The 18,299-nt window shown below is 41.7% G+C and overlaps 1 protein-coding gene across 1 annotated transcript in view; it reads right to left on the bottom strand.

Annotated features, from left to right (window-relative positions):
* Nucleotides 1–18,299, bottom strand: part of BAIAP3 (BAI1 associated protein 3) — a 2,154,334-nt gene that overhangs the window by 1,078,734 nt on the left and 1,057,301 nt on the right. The window contains exon 5 of the mRNA XM_069647200.1: nt 44–151. Within this exon, the coding sequence (XP_069503301.1) occupies nt 44–151 (108 nt within the window). The remainder of the gene's footprint in view (nt 1–43; nt 152–18,299) is intronic.

Below are 18,299 nucleotides of genomic sequence, written 5' to 3'. Positions count from 1 at the left end.
AGCTTGTGCATTAATTCAGTGTGTGATGCCCATCAACACCTACCTTTTTCAGATAACTGAAGAGGACTTCCTCGTTAGCAATGTGTTCTGATGATGCCACTCCTGCCTTGTACACAAGTGTGTAAAGCACTTCTTCGTGAAGCATTTCCAGCTATAAAAAAGAGGGAAAACATTAGAACGTATAAAATACTTTCACTCAAAGCATTACAGAAGTAACATTGCAATCGCAAATCAATGCCATGGCAAAAAAAAAGTCCTTTTCTTCCACTCGAACAGACACTTCATGCTTTTTTTCTAACCTTCCCACACAGGTCTCTCACAGTCAGATCTCTGATCCTATCAATATCCAACTACATTAAATGCTTACATCAGGGCATTTCAGAACACCTACTAAAGAAACTACCGAGAGTTTGGAGCACAGCAACAGGAATGCTTCTATGACTCCATTGAAGAGACAACAATAAAAAGTCCTATGTTCGTTGTCTTTAATATATGTATTTCCATTTATGTATTGTCCCCGGTGACTGTTCCATTTACTCCCCACGACAACCTGGTCAGAATGTCCCTCAAACTCACCCCATTGTAAAAAGCTCACTGCTTCCTGTCAAATCTGATTTCTTATCTATTGTAAGCACTTTTGTGATCAAAAGAGCATTGTTCCTCCTGTATATAAATAAATAAACAAATAAATAAAATAAAAATAAAATAATAAATTACCCCAGTACCCCAAGCTCTCCACTGGCTACTTGCCAGGAAAAGAGTACCATTGAAAAGCTTTCTGCATAACCCACCACATCCTTCTGGACAGATGATTCAAATTCATCTATCTACCACTGAATGAGGCCATTCGGGTCCAGCATTTAGAAACTCCTAACTGCCACAGGAATGATGTTTTTACAAAACTGTAGTTATGAAATTGAAGAAAAAAACACTTCCTGATTCTGTCATTGGTTTTTTGAATATTGTTTTTATTTAAGTCACAAAACATGCATTGGGGCAAGGGAGAAGTGGGAGTACAACAAACCAGGTACAGGGGGAAGAACCTCGATAAATACAAAGAGAAGGGAAGTGAAAAATGAAAACATTGTAATCACCTGCCAACAAGAAGCACACATAAAACCCCTAACAGTTACATGCTGCTCTAGAAAGAAGAGCATTTATTACGCATTCACTAGCATGACAGCAAAAATATAAGCTTCACATCCATGACAAATGTACACATTTCAGAACCATATCATGTTCCAAAAATCACGCTACACCATTGTGCGCGACTTTTGCAAGACCATTTTGCATACTGACCTTTTTCTCCCCATAACCCACAGGATGGACCCAATCGGCCCAGCCTCAGGAGCACCCCCAGAATCCAAGTGCTGTTGCCCTATACTTCACCTAATAGTGTTTGCACATCACATGTGATGGCTTTTGTTTTTATCCGTGTGATGAATGGAGAGTTGTTTGGTGACCCTCATGGACCCATCACTCCATTTGCTGCAAACTATAACAGCACACTACCTAACAGCTCTTTTCATAAAGTTTCACCGACAGCAGTTTGGCTACTCTGATTGCAGCTGATGGTGTTGCTGATTGCAACACTGATCCAGCATACTATGGTCCACTGTATCCAAGGCTGCAGAGAGGTGAAGCAGAAACAGCTCACAGGCACATGCCTGTCCCATGCTGATACTCATGAAAGTCATCTTGGCCTAATTCTGGGCCAAAAGCCTGAATGGCAGTTACAGAATGTTGGCCAAAGATGGGAGACCAAACATTGGCCTATGGTTTGCCAGGCTCCCCAGGTCTGCATTGAGGCATTTCATTTTAGCAGTGGGCAATTATTATATGTTGTGCATTTCTGAGACCTGTCCTGAGTTGTTTTTGTAAAGATTCACATGTTTATATGTGCTCAGCAGGTAGATCTTTTAACAACAGACAATCCTATACCTTAGGCGTCAAAAAGGTGACAGATGTATGATAAAGAAACACATACAGTACATTATAGCCAAATAATAGAGATCTGTTTTAGAACATCCTGCAGTGAATGTGTGCTGCTATTTCTTTATCATTGATTTTGTGTGCCACTTATGCTGGTCTTGGTCCTGAGTTGAGCGATTCATAGATTCATTTTAATATAAAGGATGTGATGGAAGGTTGACAACATGTAATGGATTTTGCACCGCACACATTGAACAGCAGAGCTAGTGATTTTGTTGAGATCAGTTTCCCAATTATAGGTTTTATCCCTCTGTGTACTGGCACAGATAAGAAACAGCAGGTTGGAATGATCATCAGAGGAATTCCCATTGGTGAAGAAGACCTGGCACAATCTTTTCCATTCATCACATTGTGTCTTCCTCATGTATTGGCACATTTTCTGGGTATGGGCAATGATTCTTTAGCTAATATATACTGGTGCAGCCAACTACATGGACACTGAGCAGATCAATGCATATAGTTTTATAAAATAGACTGTTCAGAACAGGTTAATAATTGACACATGCTGGGTGTTTATTGGAGAGGAAACAAACCTATTACATGTGTGGGTTTCCATTTTTACTTTGGGTTAAAAAACACAATTACAACTCGCTAAACAAGGACCTTCATGCTCTTTACAGTCAAGGGTGAATCCAAGGAGGAATAAGCCACTTAGGCTTACATGTTACACATGTTTTGAAAACATGTTAAAGCACACACAACTAATAAAAGCCATACATCGCATAGAGCCGAAAGAGAAATATGTATGGCAATAAAATCACACGCTGGATCGAGGACACAACTAAGCTTGACATTCTCCCTTCATATGCTGAAAATAAAGTAGTACGGGCTTAGGTGTGGCAGAATGACTACTAAATTGTGTCCAATCGGTGAAGTGCAAGGATTTAATGAAATATGAGGAAAGCAATACCTTTTATTAAGCATTGGAAGGTACATAGGAGGAACCTTGTTTTTAAAGACGTTGCCTCCGTCATAAGCAATGCATATAATCAATGGATCATGTTTTGCTGCACTATAATTTCTATAAGGTTTTGGGGCTGCATTATTGACACTATGCACCTGTGCAATTGCATTTGTGCACAGGATTAGTGCTGAAGGTGCCCTAATATGCATTCTTTGAATGCATTTTTTTCAGCAGGGCAATGCTTGCTCTAGTTGTAATGAGGAGGGTATTTGCACTAACTCAGGCAAAGTTTGCCCTGCTGAAAAAATGCATCGTAAACATGTGTTCTGCTCTAATGCCAATACAGTGCAAAACTCAACAATAGACCAGAGCTCAGGGGAGAGACAAATGAGGGCCCCGTGGTAAAAGTAAAACAGAATGGCAACTTTGAGACAGTGCCAAGTGCGAGATTCACTTTGCATTTTTTAGTGCAATCAGCAGAATTGGTAGTGCTTATATGTTATGTCAACCGTACACACAGGACTGTAACATTGGAAGAGGCAGGGCTTTCTACGTGCAGAAGGCACACCAGTGCAACATACACCATTATTGGAAAGGCTCATAAATGCCCTACAACTACCATTGGCCATTGCTGTGATGAAGTGTGCAGCCCACACTAAAGGGGCATATTTAATTTCCCACTGCAACAATGCCGCCGACATAGAAGCCAAAAAAACAGCATATTTTCCCAAAGTATCTGTCTTTGATGTAGCATGGTAAGAAAGGAAGGTTTTAATACCTTGCTCTTAGCACAGATCACTGAAATGCAGGGATATGCTCCACCACAAGAGCAGTATTTCTGGAAGCACAGGGTGTGTTCATTGTCCCTCACAGATGCACTGTGGCAGCAGGACGGCACTGGCAAACCAGTTATGCCCCTTGGATTACTTAATGTAGCATTAGACCAACTGCACTACCCAGCACACATAACATGAGAGAGTCTTGAAGCCATGATATCGGGAAGGGTAGTTTTTGCCGAACCTGACAGAGCACGTTTTTGCTTTGGTCACAAATTGCTTAATTTGTCAGACATTTACCGCAGGGCACACAAAGCGAACAGAGAGAGGGGCTATACCCCATCCTCCTGGACCCTTCCAGCATTTGCATATTGATTATGGAGATAAGTTCCAAGTTTGTAAGAGCTTCAGATATATGCTAGTAGTTGTGTGTCCTTTCTGTTGATGGATCATGGCCAGTCCATGTGCATATCCTGATGCCACATGTGCCGTGAAGTTCCTTGTATGTGAGGTCCTCCTGAGATGGGGAGTCTGCGAAGTCCTTGGTTCTGACAATGGGCTGCATTTTGTAAACAAAGTGTTTGAGCACATTACAGTCCAATTGGGTATTAAGCATAAATTCTCTTCTGCTCATCACCTGCAGGCAAACAGAGTTTGTGAGCACCTCAATGGCATTCTCAAAGAACAGATTGCTAAGTTAAAAGTGACCCTGAAATAAGAATGGCTCCATTGCCTACTCATAGTCCTATTTGTACTGCGCAATCAGACCGGCTCAGACCATCACCTGACTCCTCACAAGCTAGTGACCCGACGCTGTATGCATGTACCTCTTGCTCCTCCCACTCGACTGCAAACTGATGCCCATAATGCTGCTGATGTGCTCGGTTCTGAAATGCATGTATATTTGGCTGATATAATAGCAAGTATCACTTTTATGTCTCAACAGCTTTGAGCTTGGCAGGGGAGGTCAAAGAAGAATGAGGAAGATAGCAAACAAATCGATCCACAAAGTTTACTAAAACCTCCATCCTGTATCCAGGTGACACGGTCCTAATCAAAAATTGTTTAGGGTATTGGAACAAACCATGCCTTGAGTGACCGTACCTTGTTGAGGAGGCCTTACCCACTGCAGTAGGAGTCCAAGGAAGGTGAGCCTGTCTCCACCTCAGTGACGTTAACCCCTGCAAAGGAGAGACCTACCTTGCTGCCAGTTTCAGACACGATCGGCCACAAGATCAAATAGCAACCAGCAGACTAAGACAGACAATAAACCAACCCTTCCCAGTCAGTAAAGGAAAAGAAATAGAATAAAAACATGTGTCCTAAGAATTTTACTTTCACCAATAAAGAAATAGCACTTTTCTAAGGAGAAGAAATACAGACATTCAATGTTGCCCTTATACACAACATTATTTGCAATCTTCTCTTATATAGTCAATACCTATCTTGCTTTGTGGACCAGAAACATCACTCTTGCCATTCTTTTTGGTGACCGAAAGCTTGTTTTATTCTTGAAAGAGTTTTTTTTTTTTTTATAGATATTAACATTTTAGAAACAGCGTAAAGAAACTTTCTGGAAAAAGAAAATGGGACTTTTCAACTCAGTGAGATATTCGCTTGTATCTTCCCAGAGAAATTATACTCAATATCTACAAAGAATGGACACATTAGCTATTATGCTTATTGCAATGTTCTTTATAGTTTGTGCATTTTTATTTCATTGGGCCTCATTACGAGTGTGCCGGTCCGGTAACATCGGTGCTGATAAGCTCCCGGAACCGTTTCTACCAGACCAGCCCCCTACGAGGTCTGTGAGCAGGTGCCTTTCCGCCCGCCAGGTCTCGCCTGGTGGACGGAACGGCACCCGCTCGCAGACCTTGACGGATGCACTGGCACCATTCATAAATTGTGCCGGTGCATCCGTCCTCTGCATTTCCATTGAGTCTATTGGGACTTGAATGGGAATGGGAAGTAATATTTTCCGGCGCCTGGCAATAGGGAATATATACCAGCAGGGCTACCGTCGGACTCATAATGAGGTCCATTGTCTTTCTGGTTTACTAGAGAAGTGATACATTCCACTGTCCCTAATGCAGATTATCAAAATGTATTTGGAAGCACAAACGAGGCTGATGTGGGGGCAGGAAGCGCTCCTATAATGTAAGTCCATATGAAAACAGTGAAACGCAATGTAATGGAAAACTCTATATATCTGAGTAGCTACATGCCCTAAAGTGATCACCTGACTAATAACTTGTGGTATAAGCACATGAGCCGGGTGGAGAGGGGAGCTTCTGATGGTAGCTGCTATGTGTGTTACCTCAATGCCTGCTCCATAAGCATTTCCAGGACTTTTGTAGCCACAGAATTGTCAGTGCATTTAGCACACTGCCTGACACATCTTTTGATATGATTGATAAGAGGACAGTTCCAAGGCAACAAAGGCCTCAATGCTTTGGATGACAAAGGAACATTCTCAATGGGTGGATAATTTTATAAAGCAGTGTCCACCACAAACAATGTTAAACAAAATAATGAAGTAATACGGTGTACATTATAGGGCCTGATAAGAGGTGAAATAATAACTGAAGAATACCAATTTTTAAAATAGTAAGGATGAAATGGGAAGATAGATGCCTGGGTGTTGGGAGAGAGGCCAACACCACATAACAGAAGGAGGGATCAATGGACTGGTCAGCTCTAAGACAGAAGTGCTTACAGAAAAACCACAAGTGGTTGCACATAAGGTAAATAACAAATGTCAAAAGGATTGGGATAGATATGTCAGAATGTTAACGTGGGTCGAGGATGAAGCTGGCCCGCCTCACATACTCCTGGTGAAAATGCGTCATTATACATGAAAAATAAGGGAACAGTAACGGTAGGGGAAAACCAGGGTTGTAAGAAAATGTATGAGTTTCCTGAAATGAAAATAAGAACAGCTGTACTAATGGACCACTATTGTGCCTGTGAGTCGAGAGCATATGTGAAATTGCCTCCTAATTGGGGAATACTCTGTTCCTTATTAACAGTAGACACACTGACTCTTGTAGTTTCCCAGAGTGTTCTACAAATTGCCAACTTCCCTAAAATGGATGCACATTTGAGATGGAAAATTTCTATCACCCTTACCCGCAAGAAAAGGGAAATCTATTTGGCAGCACAATCAGAGGATGTTTACGACGACATACCTGATGTGCATACATTACAGCAAAACAGCAGTGATCTTTTCTGCTATTTTCCTCCATGGACTACAGACTTCTGTAAATGCAAAATGGCTCCAAATTACGAGATGGGAGCTGTTGCAAATGTTTAACACAACAGTGAAGGACTTTAATGCCATGAGAGATGAGCTAAGGGCAGTAAGACATATGACTCCCCCCCCAAAACCAGTATGTCCTTGATCTGATAACAGCCAATGAATGCGGTGTGTGTGCAAAAATTGTGTAGACATCTTGCAGATACACACCTGCCCACGATGAGGAAAATGGGACCCTCACAGAGGCCATAATATTGTTAACAGACCTAAACATAAAATGACGGAGGAGAAGGAAGAAATTCTAAATGGTGACTGGCTCTCTTATCTATTCTCTTGGATGCCCTCCTGGATGGCTACTCCATTCAAAATACTAACAGCCATACTAGTATTAGTTTCTATTGGGGTCATGCATGCTGAGAATAGACATACGCCAATGTAAGAACACTTCTAAAAAGTAGGTAGGAATGAAAATAGTGATAGACATGGACATTAATATCCATGAATGAACACAAACCCATGACCTATGTCATACTGACATAAGACAAAGTCCTATCATACCTCTAAGATTAAAATGTTGTTATCCATGAGACCCTCGTAATTATGGGGGACATTGGGTATTCTGAAAACCATATAGGGAATGCTGCTATATGACCTGGAGTGTGAATGTACAAAATATAAGGGGTTACCTGTTAAACCCTCTGGTTCATCAGGTAAAGTCTATATGAAGTTTAAAGGGGTTTGAACCAGAGTAAGAAGGATGACAAGGAAACCAATCGATTACTTACTTGTAAAAAAACTCATTTTTTTATAATACAAAAAATCTATACGAATTTAAAACAATGTTTAAACAATTCATCATAATCAATAACATCATTATTCAACTTCTAACCCAGAACAAACTCATCCACACTCTTCTCTTTCAGTCATTCATTCATCCCTACTGTCTATAATGGCATCAAAAGCTCATTTCCTATTACTTTGGTATTATAACTCATATACCAATATCACAATGATTTTTCAAAATTTCCAAAACCCAATGTCAATACAGTTGTTTATCTGTTCATGTTTTTTGGAACAGTTCTATAATCCTCGACATATGTTTCAGTCTTTATGGGGTTTGTACACTTGCCCCCCTTGTTCTCGACCTTCTTCAGGACATTTACAATGAACTCGTTGACTCTTTGCCTCAGCTAGACTGATATGGGTTCCTTCCACCTAAATAAAAACATACAGACACTCTATTTAAAAACTACCTATACTTCTTGTCATCCACATTATTTCTTAACACCATAAATGTGTAACACAACGCTATTACTTGGTTGTTTCCGCATTCACTCACCTCCGCATATGATGTAGGAGATGCTTGAAAGGGTAAGTGGAGCAGATCCGTCACTAGGACCTTGGTGATCTCTTCACCTTGGGCCTATAAAATAATACAATTCAATGTATCAATATGTGGGGTAATCACAGTTTTTCCTTAGGTTTAGTTATTTCCCAGAGTCCCCATATTCCTAAAGGACAAAATTATTCATTACCTGGAACGCAGTCCGCACTCGAGTAACTGGTGACTACTCTCTTTAGAAAGCCTACGGACAAGAACTCTTTACTCCACTTCTAAACCTTTAATCCGGCAGGAATGCAACAGAATTTGCCCTACGGATAATTCTTAAACATCAGGCGTAATTGTACTAAAAGAGGAGAATTTCTAAGACATGCAGAGCATCTTAAGGGGAGACTTTGTGATCGAGGTTATCCCTAGAAACTAGTGAAAGATCAAATGAAAAGGGCTTTAAATACAGACAGGGAAATTTGCCTGTCAGTACGGGAGAAAAGACCTAATGACAGGATTGTCTGTGTTACAACTTTGAATCCAGTAAGTTGTGATATTAAGAAAATCGTTAACAGAAATTGGAACCTTATCAAGCAACCGGGACCCCTATCAAGAAAACCCTTGTTTGCCTTCAAAAAGAGCCAGAATCAGAGCCAAAGACTTGTACATACATACAGAGATGTACCCAAGGACCAGACAATCATGAATCAATGGGGGTTACCTCCCATCATGGGTCACCACAAGTGTGGTAACTGTGTGGTGTGCCCCCTTACGGAAAAAAATGTATGAGTTTAAATGGGGGAAACATACGTGGAAAATGAAGCATCACAAAAATTGTTTATCAAAGAACGTGATATACATTATTCAGTGCCCATGTTCATTGCTCTATGTGGGTAAAACGACCATAGAGGTGTGCCAACGTATCGCTGAGCATAGGTCTTGCATAAGAAACAGAGTGGCGGAAAAACCTATGGTTGAACATTGTACGAAATTGAACCATAGTGATGTAGACCTTAAATGGTTTGTGCTGCAGCAAGTAACAGTGAACAAAAGAGGAGGTGACATGGGTACTATACTACACTAAATTGAACAACGGTGGATATATATTTTGGACACGGTTCGCCGTGGTCTGAATGTATCAGTAGAATGGAACACTTTGGTAACAAGCTGAAAGGACCGAGCTACATGATCCAGTAAGATTGTGTTTGTTCTGCTACATTGGTGTCGGCTAGTGAGTGGTGGCCTTGCTTGCCTCACTTGTAAAGGGTATATATTATATAAACACAAGGATCTTGTTTTCCAATTATCATACAATATGCATTAGCGAGTAGCCTTTGCTACGAGTTGACCACTCAGTATGTGGGAAGAGAAACTTAGGAGTCCCGATAATATGAGGGTTGTCATTATTCTACAATGTAAAAAGAAGTCACTTTTTGTTTTCTTTTTCCCTCTCTGTGAGAAAAGTCAAAAGCGCACCACTTTAGAGTGATGTATACACATAGATTCAGGCAGTCCTGTTTCTATGTCTATGTAGTATAGATAAGGGAGTCCTTTCTCCCTTTCTGCGACTAGAACCGCAAAGGAGTCTGAAGAGAACAGCCGCGAGTCCGGACGTGGAGCCGAGCTAGGAAGTAAAAAGAAGTTGCCAGGTAAGTGAGCCACCGTGAAATGAGAACTTATCTGGGTTATGTACACGCGACAATGCTGAATTGAAAAAAACGTGATATACGGGGTTATGTGCCACGCAGTGATGCAGTAGTAAAGCACTGAAAGTACAATGAAAAGAGCGAGTGCGAACACAGCCTGGGGGGTGTTTTGAATAGATTTGTGCATAGATTAAGAGCGTAGTTGCTGCCAGAATACACTGGTATAAGGTCATCAATATGACTCAGCGGTAAAGCGCCGAGAGTTCAATGAAGATAGCTAATTAGTGATCATAAATAGTTTAGGAGGTGTCCTGAATAGACTTGTGTGCAAATCAAGAACGTAGTTGCGTCCAGATTGGAAGAACAAATCGATTGAAGGCTACAAATATGTTTTTCACCTTTATTAGGCGAGAGCCAACAATTGGTGATAGGAATCCGTACCTGACATCCTTGTATGAACAACAGGAGTGTCCACATCAGTATTCTCTGGATACAGACGATCTCTAGGTAAGCTATCATACAAATAATAATATAGTGAGAATGCAGAACATTAGGGACAGAAGTGGTTGATTCAGATTTGTATCTCCAGGAAGCAGCTTAAAAATAAAGGAGACTGCTGGAAATAGAAATAAGAAGCTAGAAGTGAGCAATTACTCGAGTGCGGACTGCGCTCCAGGTAATGATTAATTTTGTCCTCTAGGAATATGGGGACTCTGGGAAATAACTAAACCTAAGGAAAGACTGTGATTACCCCACATATTGATACATTGAATTGTATTATTTTATTGGCCCAAGTTGAAGAGATCGCCAAAGTGGTCCTAGTGACGGATCTACTCCACTTACCCTTTCAAGCATCTCCTACATTATATGCAGAGGTGAGTGAAGGTGGAAACAACCACGTCATAGTGTTGTGTTACACATTTATGATGTTAAGAAATAATTTGGATGACAAGAAGTATAGGTAGTTTTTAAATAGAGTGTCTGTATGTTTTTATTTAGGTGGAAGGAACCCATATCAGTCTAGCTGAGGCAAAGAATCAACGATTTCTTTGCATATGTCCTGAAGAAGGTTGAGAACGAAGGGGGCAAGTGTACAAACCCCATAAAGACCGAAACATATGTCGATGATTATAGAACTGTTCCAAAAAACATAAACAGATAAACACCTGTATTGACATTGGGTTTTGGAAATTTTGAAAAATCATTTTGATATTGGTGTATGAGTTATAATACCAAAGTAATAAGAAATGAGCTTTTGTTGCCATTATAGACAATAGGGATGAATGAATGACTGAAAGAGAAGTGTGTGGATGAGTTTGTTCTGGGTTAGAAGTTGAATAATTATGTTATTGATTATGATGAATTGTTTAAACATTGTTTTAAATTCGTATAGATTTTTTGTATTATAAAAAAATGTGTTTTTTACAAGTAAGTAATAGATTGGTTTCCTTGTCATCCTGCTTACTCTGGAGTGTGAATGAACATATAAAGAATTTAGGTGACCTGATGAGGGTGACCAACATAGGGACCCCCCAAGGTGCCTTACTGGGGGGGGGAGACCTAAAAGTGATGTGGTTGACGACTTGACCAGAGGGGGGAATGTTGAGAGACAAATGAATACGTCATTCATGGCGTCAGCCCCTCTCCCACTTCCATGTCATAAGAGCAAGAAGAATATATCATAAATGGCGTTGGCCCCTCCTCCTGCTCTATGCTGCAAATATGAGAAACGCTATTCACTAAGGTACCATACCGACCTTATCCTAGAACAATAGAAGAAGAAATGAAACCTGCAAGCTCAAGAAGAAATGAACATGTTGTGACTGAAGATGACGAGAGCAAGTGCCCTCACTGCTGTACTGACACACAAAGATACAATAGATGTGATGCAGATACATACTCATCATGAAGACACACAGACACTAGGTCAAAATGTGCATTTAGACATAAAGAATATTACCTGCACCATATAGACATGAACAACATAACATAATCAATGTATACACTGAAAACGCAACACAAACAATATACACATATAACTTGCTAAACTTAGAAATGCAACCAAATGTCCATCTTGGATAAAATGGACGCCGAAGTCGAGTTAGAGCAGGGAGATTCGAAGTGCTGAATTAGTCAAAATACAGATCTGTGCAGGCCAGACAGTGGCTTTGTGGCCCCCCTTCAAGGTTACCAAAGAAAAGGGAGGTCTGCATGTCTCTGAAGAGAACAAAAGATATTAATTCCCAAGTGCAAGACATATTTCTCTTAGATTCAAAAATGATGTTTTGTATTGGAGAATCAGAGAGCTTTTGAGACTTTTGTGCTTATTGCTGTCCCTGCTTTACATGGGTTGTTAATAAAGCAGACTATTTCCGTTATTGGACGCAGGATTTCCCAGTCTGTCTGTTCAAATTGCGCTCGAGTCTTTTGGCGCCCCATTACAGTGTCTGACACATTTCCCCTGTTGAGCTTTTTGCCAGCTGGTTACCCACAGCATGCAGCCATTCTGCTTGTTATCTGAGTACTAGCAAGAAACTGAGGCACTCTGTGTTCTGGATTTGCCGTTCTGGAAAGAGGCACATGCATCTGCCATGTGCAATATATGTGTTCTTGTTGCAGAGGACAGCAGGGTCTCAGGGTTGGTTTGAAGGTCAATTTGGTTTGACTTATCTGTAAATGTATTAAATAAGAGTTTCTAATTTGTGTTGAAAAAAACGGGTTTGGTTTGAGATTTTTCTTTTCTGGTGGAGGTTTAGAGGTTTATTGTCAGGCGGTATAATTTCTCTGGTGCAATAGTGCAGACCAGTCTGTGCTATACAACAGAGTCAAGACAATATCCCTTCATGTTGGGGCAGGGTTAAGATAGTACATCACCATTGGGAAATTGTCTGGGGGAGGGAATGTAGTGTAATTCCGCCAGAAGTTAAAGATCCTGGTATTAGAAAGTGGTCCAAAAGCAGCAATATCTGGGAGATTGGGGTTGAATATGCTCCACACAATCATTGGTGTGTCTTGGCTTCAGTAGCATGTCTTTATACTTTGGATAGAGCGAATGGGGTTTGGAATTGATCTGGATGCCCATAGTTTTGCACTGGCACCTGCAAGAGAGTCATAGGCAGGTAACCGGCATGGTGTTTTTATGTATGATGCACACCCCAATTTCCAAAGCTGTTTAATAGTTAGAATGTGTAATGGTGTATTTCATGGGTCCTGTGTGTTCAGGTGGTGTGTGGCGGGTTTTTGTGTAATTACCAGGCCTCTGTGATTAGTAAGATGTCAAGTAGTCCATCTACAATGTGGTTATATGTGTCAAGGGAATGCCTGATGTGTTGCTAGGCTTTTTATTCGGATCCATATGTGTATTTGGGTATCTTGAGGTATAAGCTTTAGTTGCCTAGGAAACATTTAGCTGGTTGCGAATGATGGCGGCTATGTTAGAGGCTTTGAGGTGAATTGGAATGTAGAACAGGGTTGGGAAGGATTTGAGGCTACCGGTCATAGTTTGCCGAAAGTTCATGTTTTGTCCTAATAAGGAGTGGTTAACCCCACATAACACCTCCTCATTCAGGGGAAAAATGTATTTTCAAGGCAGGGCAGGATCACATCAAAGCAGCTTTCCTAGGTCGAGGAAAACAATTTGCTTGAGTAATACACAAAAGATGGCTTCCACAGCCAGATTTTCTTAAACATGATGGGGTTGCAAGTATCCACTTTATCCACCGTATCCTGCCCACTGCATCCGTTGTCTATCACACTCAACTGCAAGCCGTAGACGGAGTAATACCCTCTAAGGATTTCGATTATTTCTACATTATACTCACCCAAATTGTTCTAAGAAAACTCCATTAAAACTCATTCCATTACTTCATCACATCTTGAGTGCCATTAAAACTCAATGCTATTTACAGTACATGTTATTTTCGTTTTTTGCAACTGCAGTACAGGTAAACCAGCAGCAGAGGCGTTGACAGGGCAAAGCCTGAGCGGGCAGGGCCCAGCCAAAATCTGTAAATTCCCATGCAGCCCAGATGTTAATGTCACTGCGGTGGGTCCAATTCCATTAGCTTCAGGCCCACCTAGTTAGACAATCCTGGTTGCGTCTCTCACAAGCAGTTTCAACACCTTTCCTAAATATGCAGAGTTTGTCATCTAAAATAAGGCGACTGGAGAGATTGGTAGCCTATCCAGACCAAATATAAGTGCAAACACATCTTGAAACTATGCAGCCTATGCCTTTTCTATATAAATTGAAGGATTTATTTGATTTGAAAGTAAATCCCCAGCGAAAGAGAGATATGCCTAGCAACATTAAACAAGCACTCATGAAGCAGTTGGAGTGTTTAAATAACAGTTCCCAAAGCAGTAACTAGCATTTCTTTTCTGCAAGGAATGTGTATATTCTCCAAGCATTGAGTAAACTGCTTAGACAATTTTCATTGACTGTTGATTTAGCTGGTTTGGATTGGTGAGCTCTAATCATGCCTCGGTAGGGCTTAGTAAATGCTTGGATAAGGCATTCTGGGAGCTGCTTGCTTGCTGAGCTGGGGCCTTTCTTTTGGACTTGTATGTATCACTAGAGGACATCCTTGGCATTTGTTCACAGGATCTTCAATCATGTGTACCTTGTCAAACTTGGGGTCCTTTTCTATAACATGTTTTCAGCAGAAATCTCTCACTTCTTGACAGAGGGCAGAGATGGATGGGGCCTTTACAAGCACAGTAATAACAGTGGAGCGCTTGTCACAATCTATGCAATTGATGAACACCATTGTGATATGATTGAAAATTGTCTGTCTGGTGGCACCATTTCACCACGTGGCAAGTTTAGTTGAGGCAGCAAGCCCTTGAGGAGTGATACGAAGAGATGGCAAAGATGCAAGTGCGCACACATTTGTTACACGTCCCATCTGGACCGTGCCCCGGGTTTTCAAAATACCTATCTCTTTAAAACACTGTGAGACACATCATATCTATTCTGTTCTTCATTGTCATCTGCATAGGTGAAGATACAGATAGGCACACTCTGCAATAGGAGAGCAGCTGTCTATATTCTAATAATGCCAGTGTTGAAAGGCACTTCCTTCCACTTAATACCCCTGCATCTCTCAATCTGCCTGTTATCTTCTCAACACATTATTTACCTCACACTAAAACTACTCGCAGTATCTCTCCTACTCATTCATAGACACTTCACTGCTTTACTAATTGTTTTCATTTACTATTTCACTACATGCATTCTAATGAGATACTATGGCCACCTCACACTTATGGGTAAGTTCTCACAAACAATTTCACTGTTACATATGCAATTTATCTGGAGTAAACATACAAGGGCCATCCAATTAAGTTACATCCAAATGCCTTCACGCAAATCTATTGAATACTGCTTTCTGATCAACTATCGAGCAGCCAGTCTTTTAGCTGTGAGTACTATGAAGCTGTACCAACATGCCTGAGAAACTACACGATGGATAGTCAAGATTATGAAGAGACTATCTCAATGATACGGCTCGAGTTGCTCATAGCCATGGAAATCTGATATCACAACACAAGCACCTGTAGAGTAGGGAGCAATCAAGAGGATCCCACACTGACACCAATATAAAATGTGGCCCTGGAAGCATTCGCTCCCACCACCCTGCTCCGCTGCCGCAACAAGTTCCAACAGAGGATGCAATACTACTCTTTGGACGTGCACCCCAAACGCCTACAGTAGAGTACATCTTCATTTTCTTATGCACAACCGTTGATCAAATGAACTTACTTCATGGTGTCAGGGACTTTCATTCTTTTCAAATGAAAGGGCCTTCGAGCCTCAGCAGGGGCCCCAGTGACTGCCCCCATATTGCCACTCAGCTGTCTAATAACACAGCAATGTATTCCTTCATAGATAACTTACATTCTGGGATTTACAGTGTGAACTTTGCAACACTCGCCTTACAACCTGCGCTTGCTGGAGCCCGTCAGGCCGTCACTTTCATTGGGGAAAAAAAGAAGTGCCCCTCATTGTTCTTCAACATTAGTTCGTCCACGTCAGCCACTTGCTTACAAAGAAGGATTCATAGCTCTACAGCGGGCATTCAGTGTTTCAGCTCCCTGGCTCGCCATCTCATGATGATTGCGGGCTATTTACCTTCTCTTTATCTCCATTATAATGTATGCTCCGCATGGGGGCCTCAGACTGCTTTCTGCTCTAATCAAGGGGAGGGGGGGCAACCATCATGTTGAAATGGGCCCCAACACATCTTCAACCAGGCCTGACTCACTGACTGCAACACAAATAGAAATGCCTTTCTGTTATGAGCTTACGTATCCAGCGGCTGTGCGCTACAGCAAATAGCAAATGTCTGCCTAGAAATAGGTTAAAAAACGTTATACCCAGCTAAAAGTTGCCGGATTTCAGGTAGTTTACCTTTTATATACGTATGTTTTCAGGGTTCCCAGGGTGTGAGACAAGTCCACAAAGGGGTTATGTCGCTAAACATTTAGTCTGAGTATATGTATGCCCTGCCATAACTTATCAAAGAAATATGTAATCATTTGCAGGTAGGTGCCCTTTAGTCCGTTTACGAGAACTCCACCTAACTTTGATCAAGGGACTGGTTCCAGAAGACAAAACAATGTAGGTTTAGTATATAAAAGGTTGTCAGATCTTGGGGGTTTGAAGCAGGATGTTTGTAGTACGACCAATGTAGTATTCAGAACTACCTAAACTATGAAAGAGTAGTGTCATATGCAAAGATTAACAAAGGGTCACCGGGGCACAATGAGCGCCTAGATAGGCTCATAATACAATTGTGTTTCTCGGTATGGTCGAAGTTTACATGCCAGGAATACAAGTGACCCTTCCCTTAGTGGTCATGTGACCTCACATACGACATACCAGGGTTATGTGTGGTGGGTCCAGCATTCATGGAGGGCAGATAATTTAGAGATAGTGAACAGTGGGCAGCACGCACGGTTGTTCACGTGACTCTGGGAGCGTGCAGCTGCGTAACCCGAGTCCGCCTGAGTTGGCCTGAGTTTACTGGTACATGGCTCAGTCTGCCCCCGCCGCGAGCTTGGCCATCTTTATCCGTGTGTTTTCTGAGCGCGTGCTATCCATGCTGTGGGAGTCAGAGCAGCGCTGAACTCTTGAGTGCACGTGCAGAAAGCCAGCTATGGGGTCCAGTCCCCGATGCGGTAAGTGGCTCTATGATACCTCAGCAAAAGCCATCTGAATGAAATGTTTTTTTTTGCCATTTCACCTTCAGCCATCTCTCCGAATTCTGGGGTTTGTCTTTCGCTTTTTCTGGTTAGATGCCCCCCCCTTCTTTAGTGCAACACAGGGTGAAATCTCCCATTACCCTCCTTTTTTTGCCTCTGCAGAACACTCCCTTCCCTGTAGTTCACTCTTCTCAATTGTTGTTCTCCTTGTATTCCTTCTTTTATCTTTTGCCTTTTGCTCTTTGTAGGCCCTATTCCCCCTAAATATTAATATTTACTTACATTTCATTTTCAGTTTTAAAATGGTTCTTTTTTATTTGCTGCTTAGACCTAATTGTATGGCCAGTCAATGCTGGTGCTGAAATAGAGTAAACTACTGCTTGCTCAGCATCCAAGACGATTGTACTGTGAAATGTTTGCCAAGCAACACGCAGAACAGTCACTGCGAATGCCACATGGTGTTGCCAAGGTGAACACGTGGTGCCCTGCATCCTGACCATCCAAGCATTAAACCAGAGTTGTCATGAACTTTATGGATGTTTTACACAAGGAAAACGAATATTTATAACACAACACGCTGCTTATTTTACTGTTGAGGCACAGTACCCCAACAAGGACCAGGCCCCAATAAAGTTCTGAACCCAGAGATATTTTATAATGTTTCACAGTGATGGAAACTGTTTTTTTTAATGGGGGATGCCAAGGAACGGGGGCATAGCTCTCAACCATTTGTGTCGCAAAGGAGGGTGAAATCACCCTATTTTGTTTTTGGCGGGTGAGACGCCCATTGGAATTAATGGGCATGCAGGAGGCTTGGCGGGTGAGTCAGCCCTTTACAAGGCGGGTGACACCCGCCAAAAGCGTGTGAGTTGAGGGCTATGCGGGGGAGCGTGGGGGAGCAGGAGTGCGAAGGGTTGGGTTGGTATTCCTCTCACCCCCACGTAAAAATGTGCCTCTCAGGCCCTCAGAAGATTACTTATAATGTTGTAAACAAAGTATAAAAGGTGCACACATCCTAAAAAGCTGTACTCACATATTTCCTGTAGACTACATTATTAACCAGGGATTTCACAGAGAACTTGGTCATACGGTCAAGTAGTCTTGTGGGGAAGTGTCTCACCCCTGATCCTCTTGTGGGGAAGTGTCTCGCCCCTGATCCTGAGTACCACGCTTCTAATCCCGCCAA

This window comes from Ambystoma mexicanum, chromosome 2q (assembly GCF_040938575.1).
Source record: "Ambystoma mexicanum isolate Mex_15411 chromosome 2q, UKY_AmexF1_1, whole genome shotgun sequence".
Classification (NCBI taxonomy): domain Eukaryota; kingdom Metazoa; phylum Chordata; class Amphibia; order Caudata; family Ambystomatidae; genus Ambystoma; species Ambystoma mexicanum.
The sequence above is the reverse complement of the archived record's forward strand: the minus strand, read 5'-3'. Positions and strand labels throughout refer to the sequence as shown.